Here is a 17,790-nt window from a genome sequence, read left to right on the forward strand (position 1 = left end):
AGGCATCAGGATAGATAATAATAAGGTATTTGAGGTAGATATGTACATGAAGGCAGGGTAAAGTGACTAGACATCAGGATAGATAATAATAAGGTATTAGAGGTAGATATGTACACGAAGGCAGGGTAAAGTGACCAGGCATCAGGATAGATAATAATAAGGTATTTGAGGTAGATGTGTACATGATGGCAGGGTAAAGTGACCAGGCATCAGGATAGATAATAATAAGGTATTAGAGGTAGATATGTACATGAAGGTAAAGTGACTAGGCATCAGGATAGATAATAATAAGGTATTTGAGGTAGATATGTACATGATGGCAGGGTAAAGTGACTAGGCATCAGGATAGATAATAATAAGGTATTTGAGGTAGATATGTACATGAAGGCAGGGTAAAGTGACCAGGCATCAGGATAGATAATAATAAGACATTTGAGGTAGATATGTACATGAAGGCAGGGTAAAGTGACCAGGCATCAGGATAGATAATAATAAGGTATTTGAGGTAGATATGTACATGAAGGCAGGGGAAAGTGACTAGGCATCAGGATAGATAATAATAAGGTATTTGAGGTAGATATGTACATGAAGGTAAAGTGACTAGGCATCAGGGTAGATAATAATAAGGTATTTGAGGTAGATATGTACATGAAGGCAGGGTAAAGTGACCAGGCATCAGGATAGATAATAATAGTAATAATAAGGTATTTGAGGTAGATATGTACATGAAGGCAGGGTAAAGTGACTAGGCATCAGGATAGATAATAAGGTATTTGAGGTAGATATGTACATGAAGGCAGGGTAAAGTGACCAGGCATCAGGATAGATAATAATAAGCTATTTGAGGTAGATATGTACATGAAGGCAGGGTAAAGTGACTAGGCATCAGGATAGATAATAATAAGGTATTTGAGGTAGATATGTACATGAAGGCAGGGTAAAGTGACTAGGCATCAGGATAGATAATAATAAGGTATTTGAGGTAGATATGTACATGAAGGTAAAGTGACTAGGCATCAGGGTAGATAATAATAAGGTATTTGAGGTAGATATGTACATGAAGGCAGGGTAAAGTGACCAGGCATCAGGATATATAATAATAAGGTATTTGAGGTAGATATGTACATGAAGGCAGGGTAAAGTGACCAGGCATCAGGATAGATAATAATAAGCTATTTGAGGTAGATATGTACATGAAGGCAGGGTAAATCACTTAAATGTAATGTAATGTAAAGTGACTAGGCATCAGGATAGATAATAATAAGGTATTTGAGGTAGATATGTACATGAAGGCAGGGTAAAGTGACCAGGCATCAGGATAGATAATAATAGTACTAATAAGGTATTTGAGGTAGATATGTACATGAAGGCAGGGTAAAGTGACCAGGCATCAGGATAGATAATAATAAGCTATTTGAGGTAGATATGTACATGAAGGCAGGGTAAAGTGACTAGGCATCAGGATAGATAATAATGAGGTATTTGAGGTAGATATGTACATGAAGGCAGGGTAAAGTGACCAGGCATCAGGATAGATAATAATAAGGTATTTGAGGTAGATATGTACATGAAGGCAGGGTAAAGTGACCAGGCATCAGGATAGATAATAATAAGGTATTTGAAGTAGATATGTACATGAAGACAGGGTAAAGTGACTAGACATCAGGATAGATAATAATAAGGTATTTGAGGTAGATATGTACATGAAGGCAGGGTAAAGTGACTAGACATCAGGATAGATAATAATAAGGTATTTGAGGTAGATATGTACATGAAGGCAGGGTAATGTGACCAGGCATCAGGATAGATAATAATAAGGTATTTGAGGTAGATATGTACATGAAGACAGGGTAATGTGACTAGACATCAGGATAGATAATAATAAGGTATTTGAGGTAGATATGTACATGAAGGCAGGGTAAAGTGACTAGACATCAGGATAGATAATAATAAGGTATTTGAGGTAGATATGTACATGAAGGCAGGGTAAAGTGACCAGGCATCAGGATAGATAATAATAAGGTATTTGAGGTAGATATGTACATGAAGACAGGGTAAAGTGACTAGACATCAGGATAGATAATAATAAGGTATTTGAGGTAGATATGTACATGAAGGCAGGGTAAAGTGACTAGGTATCAGGATAGATAATAATAAGGTATTTGAGGTAGATATGTACATGAAGGCAGGGTAAAGTGACTAGGCATCAGGATAGATAATAATAAGGTATTTGAGGTAGATATGTACATGAAGGCAGGGTAAAGTGACCAGGCATCAGGATAGATAATAATAAGGTATTTGAGGTAGATATGTACATGATGACAGGGTAAAGTGACTAGACATCAGGATAGATAATAATAAGGTATTTGAGGTAGATATGTACATGAAGGCAGGTTAAAGTGACTAGACATCAGGATAGATAATAATAAGGTATTTGAGGTAGATATGTACATGAAGGCAGGTTAAAGTGACTAGGCATCAGGATAGATAATAATAAGGTATTTGAGGTAGATATGTACATGAAGGTAAAGTGACTAGGCATCAGGATAGATAATAATAAGGTATTTGAGGTAGATATGTACATGAAGGCAGGGTAAAGTGACTAGGCATCAGGATAGATAATAACTAAGGTATTTGAGGTAGATATGTACATGAAGGCAGGGTAAAGTGACTAGGCATCAGGATAGATAATAATAAGGTATTTGAGGTAGATATGTACATGAAGGCAGGGTAAAGTGACCAGGCATCAGGATAGATAATAATAAGCTATTTGAGGTAGATATGTACATGAAGGCAGGGTAAAGTGACTAGGCATCAGGATAGATAATAATAAGGTATTTGAGGTAGATATGTACATGAAGGCAGGGTAAAGTGACTAGGCATCAGGATAGATAATAATAAGGTATTTGAGGTAGATATGTACATGAAGGTAAAGTGACTAGGCATCAGGGTAGATAATAATAAGGTATTTGAGGTAGATATGTACATGAAGGCAGGGTAAAGTGACTAGGCATCAGGATAGATAATAATAAGGTATTTGAGGTAGATATGTACATGAAGGCAGGGTAAAGTGACCAGGCATCAGGATAGATAATAATAAGGTATTTGAGGTAGATATGTACATGATGACAGGGTAAAGTGACTAGGCATCAGGATAGATAATAATAAGGTATTTGAGGTAGATATGTACATGAAGGCAGGGTAAAGTGACCAGGCATCAGCATAGATAATAATAAGGTATTTGAGGTAGATATGTACATGATGACAGGGTAAAGTGACTAGACATCAGGATAGATAATAATAAGGTATTTGAGGTAGATATGTACATGAAGGCAGGTTAAAGTGACTAGACATCAGGATAGATAATAATAAGGTATTTGAGGTAGATATGTACATGCAGGCAGGTTAAAGTGACTAGGCATCAGGATAGATAATAATAAGGTATTTGAGGTAGATATGTACATGAAGGCAGGGTAAAGTGACCAGGCATCAGGATAGATAATAATAAGGTATTAGAGGTAGATATGTACATGAAGGCAGGGTAAAGTGACCAGGCATCAGGATAGATAATAATAAGGTATTTGAGGTAGATATGTACATGAAGGCAGGGTAAAGTGACCAGGCATCAGGATAGATAATAATGAGGTATTTGAGGTAGATATGTACATGAAGGCAGGGTAAAGTGACTAGACATCAGGATAGATAATAATGAGGTATTTGAGGTAGATATGTACATGAAGGCAGGGTAAAGTGACTAGGCATCAGGATAGATAATAATGAGGTATTTGAGGTAGATATGTACATGATGACAGGGTAAAGTGACCAGGCATCAGGATAGATAACAATTAGAATACAATTAATAACAGAGTAGCAGCAGCATATGATGAGTTTAAAAGTGTGTGTGTGTGTGAGTGACTGTGTGTGTGTGTGTGTATATATGTTTGTCTGTGTTGTGTCAGTATGCGTGTGTATGTTAAGTGTGTGTGCATGTGTATTGTTTGACTGTGTGAGTGCGTGTATATAGTGTGTGTATATAAAGTCTAGTGAGTGTGTATATGGTGTGTGTATATAAGGTCTAGTGAGTGTAAGATGGATTCGGTGCAGATAGTTTGGGTACCATTAATTGACTACTTAGCAGTCGGGCTATTTAGCAGTCTTATGGCTTGAGGGTAGCAGAGGTCTCTGCACCTGTTGGTCCGAGAGCCGCTGCTCCGGTATCGTTGCCAGACAGTAGCAGAGTGAACAGTCTATGGCTTGGTATCGTTGCCAGACAGTAGCAGAGTGAACAGTCTATGGCTTGGTATCGTTGCCAGACAGTAGCAGAGTGAACAGTCTATGGCTTGGTATCGTTGCCAGACAGTAGCAGAGTGAACAGTCTATGGCTTGTTTGGCTGGAGTCTTTGGCAATTTCTTGGGCCTTCCTCTGCTACCACCTGAGTATAGAGGTCCTGGATGGCAGGGAGCTCGGGCCCAATGATGTACTGGGCTGTCTGAACCACCCATAGTGTACATATTCACCCTATACCCTATTTAAGTACCATTAGCATACACTGAGAATGGAGAGGTCTACTTCATAGACTACATACCCTATATACTCTCTATACTATCAAGCCTCTCTGTTCTGTATCCCACTACTATCCCTCCCTCCCCTCCCCCAGAAAGGCCGGTCAGTGCTCTCCAGGCTGTTAATCTTCTATAGCCTGATCTCCTTAGAGATCACAGGCAGATCAGATCACCTGACCACCTCAATGAAGCACAGCCCTCTGCCCTCAGAACAACACACAGAGCTGGGTCTGCCTGCTTGTCTGCCTGCTTGTCTGCCTGCCTGGCTGGAAGAGGATGATGAAATGGCTTTGTGCATTCAACACCTGCATGTTGGTCTGCTTTAAGATTGACAGGAAAGCTTGTAGTGGTGATGTTGAGGATACAGCTACCTATTCTAGACAATAAGTCGACAATGACTCCTTCCAACCCTTTTGTCTGTGTTTCTCAGTGGGGGAGAAGTCTTTTTGGTGTTGTGTTAATCTCTGTTTGGTTTTACTTGCTTGTTGACAAGCCTATTGACTTTAACCCCTTACATTCTTGTGCTGATGAGATCATTGGTCTTTTGTTAGCTTTTAGTGCTCATCACCTTGACTTCAGAGCCAGTCTTTAACAGCTCTGTGTGTTTGTTGTTTCCTCAGCCACAACACAAAGACCACATCGTGGATCGACCCTCGCTGTCTGGAGAAACCTCTAAAACCTCTGGAAGAGTGTGAGGATGATGGTAAGCCAGGTCCTGTGGGTGTGTGTGTGTGTGTGTGTGTGTGTGTGTGTGTGTGTGTGTGTGTGTGTGTGTGTGTGTGTGTGTGTGTGTGTGTGTGTGTTTGTGTGTGTGTGTGTGTGTGTGTGTGTGAGAGAGAGCGAGAGAGAGAGAGCGTGTGTGTGTGTTTCACTCATTTCTGTGATCTATTGTTTACCTCCTAATCTTGCACCATGTTGATGGTATCAGAAGGTGGTGCCACTGAGCTCATATCTAAGTATGATGAAGTCTGTTTCTATACACTGGTCCCATTATTACCACGACAATGTTTTGATACCTTAGTCAAATTGGAAAGAGGTTATTTTTGAGATTGGCTTTCCATTTAAGGAATTGTGTAGTAATAGTTCCTTTGAAGATGTTTTTATTATTATTATTTATTTGTTACACCACTGTGTACATTGTACATTTTCAAATAAATATCTATGCAACAATGTTAGATTCATTTTGTTCAGGAACAAGTAACGATATAGATGTCTGTGTGAAAGTTCAGAAGAAATTCTTCGACCAATATCAGAAATGGCACCACCATGTGGCCATTTAGATAACTGTCATGTGTCATCTCTTAGTTCCATACATCATTGATTTTAGGGATTACGGTGCATCTATGTTTCAGTAAATACTGATTTGGTTACTTAAATATTTCTATTTCTCTCCCTCCTTGTCTTTCTCTCTAATATTACTTTACTGTCTCTCCTTATTTTCCTTTCTTTGTCATTCCTTCACCCAATCAACCACCCTTTCTGTTTCATCCTGCTCTCTACATCGTGGAGAAGAAGGGGTACATACGGAGGAACCGGACAATGAGCTAGGTATGCACCTTTATTCTCTCACTCTCTCACTCTGTTTCTGTCGTTGCATTTCTATCGGCTGTGTATTGGTGAGGGTTATGGTGACTCTCAATCTTCTCTTTCTAAACTGTTAATCAATAACATTTGATTTGAAAAGTGTTTTATACGAAACCTTGATCTACAACTGCTAGATTCTTTCTCACCATGTCACTCATCTATTTGGATGTGTCACGATTGTGTCATAATTTGGCTCCTATATTCACTTAATTAACGTGGTGTACTGCTTGCTTCTAACTGCTGAGTGAGTGATTTCCTTTTTATGCAGGAGACACATTAGGAAGGTGTTTGATTTGATGTCTCAGGTTGGCCTCCGTAGTTACGGCTGCTCCACAGACTAGACTATTTGGCAGAAACAGAAGTGCTCCTGAAAGGGAACCCAATCTCTGACTCTTTCATGGCTCTGAGTCTCGGGCCTATGAGCTCCTTTTACATCTGGCACATCAGAAGCAGGCAGTGTATGATTATCGATTGTGAAAGCCAGCCTGCTCCAAAGTGTTTTTGTCGGTGTTCACAGCAGCCCACGCTAACACACTGCGCTAATGTCTTTGTATGAAATCAAATACGGTGAGGAGGAGAATGCGATGCTAACGCTTTATTGGGAGTGTCAGCTTAATAGTCTCTCTGTCAGACAATTCCCTTTGAGCGCCGATGCAGCCAAGCGTGTGCACGTGTACGGGCTTGTGTGCGCATGCTGGAGGAAGCGGTGTTTGAAAGATATATACTGAAACATGGTAACATCTGCAATGAACACATAGCCAGAAACTGCATGTAGACCAGTTATGTAAAGTAGAATCATACAGATACATGATGTTGGCTCTCTGCATTGTCGTGAATGTCTTCTGACTTCCCCGAGTCATGTAGACTGTCGTGTAGACTGTCGTGTAGACTGTTGGGCCAATGTGATTTTTGTCTGAACGTGCTGTTTATTTCTATAAAGATGTCCATTGAAAGCAGATATGCAATTTGTTGACCCCACAACACAGTACCGACTTAGATGCACGTTATCCCGAATGCTAATCAATACAAATGTCTGTTAAATCGCTGCTCTATTTTGCTTGTTTACAGCGGTTCATTTCACAGGGAGGCTCTCTTGTATTCTTACATCACCAACATTTGGAGAATGAAGGCACTAAAACGTGGCCCAACTCTCTTAATATATGGTTCTGGACTGGCCTATAAGTACTGGCCTGCTGGCTACGTTCACTTGTCTGAGGCGTGCAATTGTGTCCATCTATCAACTGTTTGTAGCTGTTGATAATGTAGAAAACAACCTGGTTCTGTTCTGAAGACAGAGACAGATATGACCGGCTGGGTCTGACTGGATGAATAATAAATCTAGTAGGTGGGAGCGGTCAAGCTCTGTAGTCTCATTTAGTTCAGAATCTCCCCTGACAACTGACTGTGTGTGTAGCCTGTCTGTGTGTAGCCTGTGTGTGTGTGTGTGTGTGTGTGTGTGTGTGTGTGTGTGTGTGTGTGTGTGTGTGTGTGTGTGTGTGTGTGTGTGTGTGTGTGTGTGTGTGTGTGTGTGTGTGTGTGTGTGTGTGTGTGTGTGTGTGTGTGTGTGTGTGTAGCCTGTGTGTGCCTCGCTCAGTGAGGTAGAGGGAGTAGTTTGACTCCATATTAGATATCTGCACCGAGTCATGACAGGTAAACATAGATTCACTTCAGAGTTGGTTTACACACCTGAGAGACCTTGAATAGAGCACAGTGTCATCCTCTGAAGCACTTCCTGAAGGAGAACACTGCCTTAATGAATGTGTCATTACAGTGATCTAACATTGCTTTTCCTTCTCTGTTTCAGAGCTGCCAGCTGGATGGGAGAAGATAGATGACCCAGTGTATGGGGTTTACTACGTAGAGTAAGTTGGGACACCTCACGGTTCATCTCTTTTCACATGCCTCTCATTAACCCCACAATAATTCATACGACGGAATACATCAGCATTTTCATGAAGTTTCAGTTGAACTAGCATTTTCTCTCAGTCTCTCTTGTCAGACCTTTTCTACATTCGGTGTACTATAATTGGTTTGAAGCTACGTAGATGTATCTGAAACCGGACTCCATTTTGTGTAGCCAGTGTGTAGTTTGTGTAGACCTATGAGGTTGTCACAGAGCTGGAGGGATTTACGAGGCTGTGAGCCAGAGGATGTCCAACACTGTGTACTGTCATCTATCATGGTGACAATCAATATCCCACACTCATCCTTTCCCTCTCCCCTCTCTCTCTCTCTCTCTCTCTCTCTCTCTCTCATCATCAGTCACATCAACAGGAAGACCCAGTATGAGAACCCCATAGTGGAGGCTAAACGCAGGATGCAGCTGGAGCAGCCGCAGCCTCCTGAAGGTGAGCGGTACATTCGAGGTTCGTTTCCTGCCCTGGCACGGCACCATTTCTTTCTTTCTTCACGTCTGTCTCTGTCTCGTCACGTCTTGTCACGTCTTGTCTCATGTCTTGTCCTGCACGGTTGGGGTTCATTCTATTTGAAGTCAGCCCAGTTTAAGAATGAAAATGTAGTTCCTCAGAATTAGAATTTTGATGAATTCTCCTGGATATGAAATGGAATTGACCCCAACCCTTGTCCTGTCCTGTTGGTGTTTGGGTTCTTATTTGTTTGATTAAATATCATTAAAACATCATTTTTATATTCCTTTCAACACATGAGCCACTGTAGCATTCACTTATTTGTCTTTGAGCTGTGGAAGCCGCCGTCCATGTGCAAACTGCTGCTGATATCATGCTTGCTACGTGTTAGGACCACTGAGACACAATGGAATGATGAAATGGCATGTAATATCAGATGCAATGTTAAAACATATTTTCAATAAATCTATCTCTTATTGCGTAATTTACTGTGTTAGGTTTTAGTCATTTTAAAGTGTATAGCGTTTGTCCCCCCCGGAGCAGCCAGTATGCCTGACACCTCTGGTGTAGAGCAAGTTTGAGTCAACAAATGAATGAATGTGATGCTTATGTTTGTGTACCTATGTTTTGTATTTTATTGATTGTGTACGGTTGTGTGTCAGTGTATGTGTGTGTGTGCTTGCGGGCATCCGTGTGTTTGTGACTGAGATTTCACAGTCCCTCTGTGTCTCTCGCTGTACAGAGTGGATAGAGGAACACTCCTCAGCTGGTGCGCCCCTGGCCGTCTATGCCAGTAACCACCTGGAGACATACCGTGACCCCCAGGACCCGCCCCCACTGCCCCCTCCCCCGGGAGGGACCAAACGTGAGTGGGGTTACACTTTCTAGACAACACACACACTTTCAATGACAGGGGCTTGTGCACCACAGACATTTAACTCGCAATCAAATACACCCACAGTGTACAGTTTCAGTGACACAAGCATGACCAGACACAGACAGAGGACCCTTGGGGTCAAAGGTTTCAAGGGCTCAAGCTCTTGAGGAAACAATTACCATATAAGGTTATTAACCTGTCTATCAGCCCACATGCACCATAGTGAATGTTCTGTGTATGTTAACAAGCTATGACCAACACACCATGGATGTTGAGCATTCTCTCCTGTCATTCACAGACAGACAGACAGACAGACAGACAGACAGACAGACACAGACAGACAGACACAGACAGACAGACAGACAGACAGACAGACAGACAGACAGACAGACAGACAGACAGACAGACAGACAGACAGACAGACATAGGTAGACAAGTGAAAAGACATACAGACATGCAGGCAAGGCAGGCAAGGCAGGCAAGGCAGGAAGGCAAGGCAGGAAGGCAGGCAAGGCAGGAAGGCAAGGCAGGAAGGCAAGGCAGGAAGGCAGGCAAGGCAGGAAGGCAGGCAAGGCAGGCAAGGCAGGCAAGGCAGGCAAGGCAGGAAGGCAAGGCAGGAAGGCAGGCAAGGCAGGCAAGGCAGGAAGGCAGGAAGGCAAGGCAGGAAGGCAGGCAAGGCAGGCAAGGCAGGAAGGCAAGGCAGGAAGGCAGGCAAGGCAGGCAAGGCAGGAAGGCAGGAAGGCAAGGCAGGAAGGCAGGCAAGGCAGGCAAGGCAGGAAGGCAAGGCAGGAAGGCAGGCAAGGCAGGCAAGGCAGGCAAGGCAGGAAGGCAAGGCAGGAAGGCAGGCAAGGCAGGCAAGGCAGGAAGGCAAGGCAGGAAGGCAGGCAAGGCAGGAAGGCAGGCAAGGCAGGCAGGCAGGCAGGCAGGCAGGCAGGCAGGCAAGCAAGGCAGGAAGGCAAGGCAGGAAGGCAAGGCAGGCAGGCAAGGCAGGCAGGCAGGCAGGCAAGGCAGGAAGGCAGGCAGGCAAGGCAGGCAGGCAGGCAGGCAAGGCAGGAAGGCAAGGCAGGCAGGCAAGGCAGGCAGGCAGGCAGGCAAGGCAGGAAGGCAGGCAAGGCAGGCAAGGCAGGCAAGGCAGGCGAAAATACAGACAGACAGAGGTAGACAAGTGAAAAGACAGACAGACAGACAGACAGACAGACAGACAGACAGACAGACAGACATAGGTAGACAAGTGAAAAGACATACAGACATGCAGGCAAGGCAGGCAAGGCAGGCAAGGCAGGAAGGCAAGGCAGGAAGGCAGGCAAGGCAGGAAGGCAAGGCAGGAAGGCAGGCAAGGCAGGCAAGGCAGGAAGGCAGGAAGGCAAGGCAGGAAGGCAGGCAAGGCAGGCAAGGCAGGAAGGCAAGGCAGGAAGGCAGGCAAGGCAGGCAAGGCAGGCAAGGCAGGAAGGCAAGGCAGGAAGGCAGGCAAGGCAGGCAAGGCAGGAAGGCAAGGCAGGAAGGCAGGCAAGGCAGGAAGGCAGGCAAGGCAGGCAGGCAGGCAGGCAGGCAGGCAGGCAAGCAAGGCAGGAAGGCAAGGCAGGAAGGCAAGGCAGGCAGGCAAGGCAGGCAGGCAGGCAGGCAAGGCAGGAAGGCAGGCAAGGCAGGCAAGGCAGGCAGGCAGGCAGGCGAAAATACAGACAGACAGAGGTAGACAAGTGAAAAGACAGACAGACAGACAGACAGACAGACAGACAGACAGACAGACAGACAGACAGACAGACAGACAGACAGACAGACATAGATAGGTAGACAAGTGAAAAGACAGACAGACAGACAGACAGACAGACATAGATAGGTAGACAAGTGAAAAGACAGACAGACAGACAGACAGACAGACAGACAGACAGACATAGATAGGTAGACAAGTGAAAAGACAGACAGACAGACATAGATAGGTAGACAAGTGAAAAGACAGACAGACAGACAGACAGACAGACAGACAGACAGACATAGATAGGTAGACAAGTGAAAAGACAGACAGACAGACAGACATAGATAGACAAGTGAAAAGACAGACAGACAGACAGACAGACATAGATAGGTAGACAAGTGAAAAGACAGACAGACAGACAGACAGACATAGATAGATAGACAAGTGAAAAGACAGACAGACAGACAGACAGACAGACAGACAGACAGACATAGATAGGTAGACAAGTGAAACGACAGACAGACAGACAGACAGACAGACATCGATAGAAAGGTAGACAAGTGAAAAGACAGACAGACAGACAGACAGACAGACAGACAAACATAGATAGGTAGACAAGTGAAAAGACAGACAGACAGACAGACAGACACAGATAGGTAGACAAGTGAAAAGACAGACAGACAGACAGACATAGATAGGTAGACAATTGAAAAGACAGACAGACAGACAGACAGACAGACAGACAGACATAGATAGGTAGAAAAGTGGACAGACAGACAGACAGACAGACAGACAGACAGACATAGATAGATAGGTAGACAAGTGAAAAGACAGACAGACAGACAGACAGACAGACAGACATAGATAGGTAGACAAGTGAAAAGACAGACAGACAGACAGACAGACAGACAGACAGACAGACAGACAGACAGACAGACAGACATAGATAGACAAGTGAAAAGACAGACAGACAGACAGACAGACAGACAGACAGACAGACAGACAGACAGACATAGATAGATAGACAAGTGAAAAGACAGACAGACAGACAGACAGACAGACAGACATAGATATGTAGACAAGTGAAAAGACAGACAGACAGACAGACATAGATAGGAAGACAAGTGAAAAGACAGACAGACAGAAAGACAGACAGACAGACAGACAGACAGACAGACAGACAGACATAGATAGGTAGACAAGTGAAAAGACAGACAGACAGACAGACAGACAGACAGACAGACAGACAGACAGACGGACGGACGGACAGACAGACAGACATAGATAGGTAGACAAGTGAAAAGACAGACAGACAGACAGACAGACAGACAGACAGACAGACAGACAGACAGACAGACGGACAGACAGACAGACATAGATAGGTAGACAAGTGAAAAGACAGACAGACAGACAGACATAGATAGATAGACAAGTGAAAAGACAGACAGACAGACAGACATAGATAGATAGGTAGACAAGTGAAAAGACAGACAGACAGACAGACAAACAGACAGACATAGATAGGTAGACAAGTGAAACGACAGACATACAGACATACAGACATAGATAGGTAGACAAGTGAAAAGACAGACAGACAGACAGACAGACAGACAGACAGACAGACAGACAGACAGAGATAGGTAGACAAGTGTAAAGACAGACAGACAGACAGACATAGATAGGTAGACAAGTGAAAAGACAGACAGACAGACAGACATAGATAGACAATTGAAAAGACAGACAGACATAGATAGGTAGACAAGTGAAAAGACAGACAGACAGACAGACATAGATAGGTAGACAAGTGAAAAGACAGACAGACAGACAGACAGACAGACATAGATAGGTAGACAAGTGAAAAGACAGACAGACAGACAGACATAGATCGGTAGACAAGTGAAAAGACAGACAGACAGACAGACATAGATAGGTAGACAAGTGAAAAGACAGACAGACAGACAGACAGACAGACAGACAGACATAGATAGACAATTGAAAAGACAGACAGACATAGATAGGTAGACAAGTGAAATGACAGACAGACAGACAGACATAGATAGGTAGACAAGTGAAAAGACAGACAGACAGACAGACAGACAGACAGACAGACAGACAGACAGACAGACAGACAGACATAGATAGGTAGACATGTGAAAAGACAGACAGACAGACATAGATAGGTAGACATGTGAAAAGACAGATAGACAGACAGACATAGATAGGTAGACAAGTGAAAAGACAGACAGACAGACATGCAGACAGACAGACAGACAGACAGACAGACAGACAGACAGACAGACAGACAGACAGACAGACAGGCAGACAGACAGACATAGATAGGTAGACACGTGAAAAGACAGACAGACAGACAGACAGACAGACAGACAGACAGACATAGATAGGTAGACACGTGAAAAAACAGACAGACAGACATGCAGACAGACAGACAGACAGACATGCAGACAAACAGACAGACATAGATAGGTAGACATGTGAAAAGACAGACAGACAGACAGACATAGATAGGTAGACATGTGAAAAGACAGACAAACAGACAGACATAGATAGGTAGACATGTGAAAAGACAGACAGACAGACAGACAGACAGACAGACAGACAGACAGACAGACATAGATAGGTAGACACGTGAAAAGACAGACAGACAGACAGACAGACATAGATAGGTAGACAAGTGAAAAGACAAAGGCAGCTAATGTAACTGACAGGGATAGAGACAGATACAAATATGTTCCAAATAATGTTCTCTTCCCTGTGTTCTGTAGGAGGGAAGCCGTTCTTCACACGGAACCCAGCAGAACTGAACGGAACCTTCATCAACACCAAACTGAAGAAGAGCCGCCGTGGGTTCGGCTTTACTGTCGTCGGGGGCGATGAGCCGGATGAGTTCCTCCAGATCAAGAGTCTTGTTCTGGACGGTCCTGCTGCTGTGGATGGGAAGATGGAGACAGGTGCAGTACACTGTCTTAGCCCACAGGGGGCACTGTTTCACACCATTTATACAGAAAGCATTTGCCCCATTCCTAAGGAGGTTGAAGTGATTGTGTAAACTAAGTACTGAACATATTGGAGACATGGTAATATACTTGCACCCCACATAGTACATTCACTGTGTAACTTACTGTTCTACTAACTGTGTTACTAATGTGATGTGATAGTGACTGTTCTACTAACTGTGTTACTAATGTGATGTGATAGTGACTGTTCTACTAACTGTGTTACTAATGTGATGTGATAGTGACTGTTCTACTAACTATGTTACTAACTGTCCTGCCCGTCTCCGTGTCTTCCTTCTCTAGGTGATGTCATAGTGAGTGTGAATGACATCATCGTGCTTGGCTACACCCACGCCCAGGTGGTGAAGATCTTCCAGTCCATCCCGATCGGCTCCATGGTGGACCTGGCCCTGTGCCGCGGCTACCCCCTGCCCTTTGACCCCGACGACCCCAACACCAGCCTGGTGACCTCCGTGGCCATCCTGGACAAAGAGCCCATCATCGTCAATGGCCAGCAGAGCTATGACTCCCTGTCCAGCCACGGCAGCCAGACCGGAGGCCCCGTTAACGGGATGAGGGAGCCGCGGGCCCTCAGCCCCTCGGCGGAGGTGGCGTCCAACGGCTCACATGGCTACTCCTCCAGCGACGTGGTCACCCTGGCGTCGTCCATCGCCGGGCAGCCCGAGCTGATCACGGTGCACATGGAGAAGGGCGATAAGGGCTTTGGGTTCACAATCGCTGACAGCTTGACGGGTGGGGGTCAGAGGGTGAAGCAGATTGTGGACTACCCCCGCTGCAGGGGCCTGAAGGAGTCAGACATTCTGATGGAGGTGAACAAGAGGAACGTCCAGAACATGACTCACAACCAGGTGGTGGACCTGCTCAGCAAGTGTCCCAGAGGCAGCGAGGTCACCATGCTGGTGCAGAGAGGTACGTAGTCCACTGATTAGGGTCAGGAGGGAGGGAGAGGAGGAAGGACGGAGGGGTGTCTGGTCATCATGCTGGTGCAGTGGGGTGCATGCTCAACCCAGGGAGGAGGATAGGGGAAGGAGGGAATGAGAGAGGGGGAGGGATTGGTTCGCAGATAAAGACACGTCCACTGGCAAACAGCATGAATAGCTGAGATGTTGAGTGTGTTAGGGGGTAAGTGGGTTAAAGGTTGAATAAAGGAGGTTGTGGATGTTTTGTAGAGAAGAAACATGAGTGGGTGATCAGATAAGTGAGAGAGAGAATGGATGGAAAGGTGGAGAGTATGTCCAGGATGGGAGGAGGAGACAGAGGAGAAGAGAGGAGGATGGTGTTAGGTCAGGGACTCTTATCTGTCCTGATTATGGATGAAGAGTGACTGCTGAGATGCTGCTAATCTCCCTGTGTTCTGTCAGTTCATAGGCTCTCCTGCTTTTCTCTTTCTCTGTCTCTCTCTCTCTCTCTCTCTCTCTCTCTGTTCTCACGATTTCTCTCTTATCTTTTCTATTTATTTAACTTATTCTTTATCACTGTCTCTATTCTTTCACTCTTTTTCTCTCATTATCTTTTACTTATTCTTTCTCACTTTGTATCCCTTTCACCCTCTCCCCTCTCTCTCCCTTCTCTCTCCCCTCTCTCACCCCCTCTCTCTCCCCTCTCTCACTCCCTTCTCTCTCCCCTCTCTCACTCCCTCTCTCACCCCCCTCTCTCTCCCCTCTCTCACTCTCTCTCCCCTCTCTCACTCCCTCTCTCTCCCCTCTCTCACTCCCTCTCTCACCCCCCTCTCTCTCCCCTCTCTCACTTTGTATCCCTTGCCCTCTCTCTCCCCTCTCTCACTCCCTCTCTCTCCCCTCTCTCTCTCCCTCTCACCCCCCCTCTCTCTCCCCTCTCTCACTCCCTCTCTCTCCCCCTTCTCTCTCCCCTCTCTCACTTTGTATCTCTTACCCTCTCTCTCCCCTCTCTCACTCCCTCTCTCTCCCCTCTCTCACCCCCCCTCTCTCCCCTCTCTCACTCCCTCTCTCACCCCCCTCTCTCTCCCTCTCTCTCTCCCCTCTCCCCTCTCTCACTCCCTCTCTCCCCCTCTCTCTCCATTCTCTCTCCCCCTCTCACTCCCTCTCTCTCCCTCTCTCACTCCCCCTCTCTCACCCCCCTCTCTCTCTCCCTCTCTCTCCCCTCTCTCTCCCTCTCTCTCCCCTCTCTCACTCCCCTCTCCCCCCTCTCTCCCTTCTCTCTCCCCTCTCTCACTCCCTCTCTCTCCCCTCTCTCACTCCCTCTCTCACCCCCCTCTCTCTCCCCCTCTCTCTCCCTCTCTCCCTCTCTCTCCCCTCTCTCCCCCTCTCACTCCCTCTCTCACCCCCCTCTCTCCCATCGCTCTCCCTCTCCCCTCTCACTCCCTCTCTCTCCCCTCTCTCTCCCTTCTCTCTCCCTTCTCTCTCCCCTCTCACTCCCTCTCTCTCCCCTCTCTCACTCCCTCTCTCATCTCCCCTCTCTCTCCCTCTCTCTCCCCTCTCTCTCCCTCTCTTACTTCCTCTATCACCCCCCTCTCTCTCCCCCTCTTTCTCCCTCTCTCTCCCCTCTCTCCCCTCTCTCTCCCTCTCTCTCCCCTCTCCCACTCCCTCTCTTTCCCCTCTCTCTCCACTCTCACTCCCTCTCTCTCCCCTCTCTCACTCCCTCTCTCTCCCCTCTCTCTCCCTTCTCTCTCCTCTCTCTCTCCCTCTCTCTCCCCTCTCTCACTCCCTCTCTCTCCCTTCTCTCTCCCCTCTCTCACTCCCTCTCTCTCTCCCCTCTCTCTCTCATCCTCTCTCTCTCAACCCCCCTCTCTCTCTCTCACCCCCTCTCTCTCCCTCCCTCTCTGTCTCTCTCCCTCCCTCCTCTCTCTCTCCCTCTCCATCTCTCTCTCACTCCCTCTCTCTCCCCTCTCTCACTCCCTCTCTCCCCTCTCTCACTCCCTCTCTCCCCCCTCTCTCTCCCTTCTCTCTCCCCTCTCTCACTCCCTCTCTCTCCCCTCTCTCACTCCCTCTCTCACCCCCCTCTCTCTCCCCTCTCTCTCCCTCTCTCTCCCCTCTCTCTCCCTCTCTCTCCCCTCTCTCACTCCCTCTCTCACCCCCCCTCTCTCCCATCGCTCTCCCTCTCCCCTCTCACTCCCTCTCTCTCCCCTCTCTCTCCCTTCTCTCTCCCCCCTCTCACTCCCTCTCTCTCCCTCTCTCACTCCCTCTCTCATCTCCCTCTCTCTCCCCTCTCTCTCCCTCTCTCTCCCTCTCTTACTTCCTCTCTCACCCCCCCTCTCTCTCCCCTCTCTCTCCCTCTCTCTCCCCTCTCTCTCCCTCTCTCTCCCCTCTCTCACTCCCTCTCTCTCCCTCCCTCTCCGTCTCTCTCCCTCCCTCTCTCTCTCTCTCCCTCTCCATCTCTCTCTCTCTCTCCCTTTCTCTCCCTCTCTCTCCCTTTCTCTCCCTCTCTCACCCTCTCTTTAAACCTGGTCTTTGTCTCTGGCGCTGTGTCTGTGTCTGTGTTGCTTAGATGATAGTTGGGTGTGTTAGTAGTGAGAGGGCTCAGCCAAAGACGCCGTCCTAGCTCTGATCAAAGTGTGTTCTGTTCCAATTAGCTTGGGAGGATACATAGAGAGGAACAGAGAGAGGTGGGGTGAAGGGAGAGCAATATGGGGAAAGAGAGGTACAGAGCAGAAAGAACAGCCACTGATTTTGAATAGAATGTGAAATGGAGTCTGAA

General features: G+C 46.1%; 1 protein-coding gene across 8 annotated transcripts in view; it reads left to right on the forward strand.

Annotated features, from left to right (window-relative positions):
* Positions 1–17,790, forward strand: part of LOC135527932 (membrane-associated guanylate kinase, WW and PDZ domain-containing protein 1-like) — a 212,993-nt gene that overhangs the window by 153,667 nt on the left and 41,536 nt on the right. For 4 of the 8 annotated variants that reach the window (XM_064956605.1, XM_064956603.1, XM_064956600.1 and 1 more), the window contains exons 6-12: positions 5,184–5,266; positions 6,073–6,111; positions 7,952–8,009; positions 8,410–8,513; positions 9,256–9,378; positions 13,867–14,052; positions 14,401–15,027. In XM_064956605.1, coding sequence (XP_064812677.1) covers positions 5,184–5,266; positions 6,073–6,111; positions 7,952–8,009; positions 8,410–8,513; positions 9,256–9,378; positions 13,867–14,052; positions 14,401–15,027 — 1,220 coding nt within the window. The remainder of the gene's footprint in view (positions 1–5,183; positions 5,267–6,072; positions 6,112–7,951; positions 8,010–8,409; positions 8,514–9,255; positions 9,379–13,866; positions 14,053–14,400; positions 15,028–17,790) is intronic. The other 4 variants (XM_064956606.1, XM_064956599.1, XM_064956601.1 and 1 more) reach the window with 3 other exon arrangements.

Source organism: Oncorhynchus masou, chromosome 33, assembly GCF_036934945.1.
Source record: "Oncorhynchus masou masou isolate Uvic2021 chromosome 33, UVic_Omas_1.1, whole genome shotgun sequence".
NCBI classification, from domain to species: domain Eukaryota; kingdom Metazoa; phylum Chordata; class Actinopteri; order Salmoniformes; family Salmonidae; genus Oncorhynchus; species Oncorhynchus masou.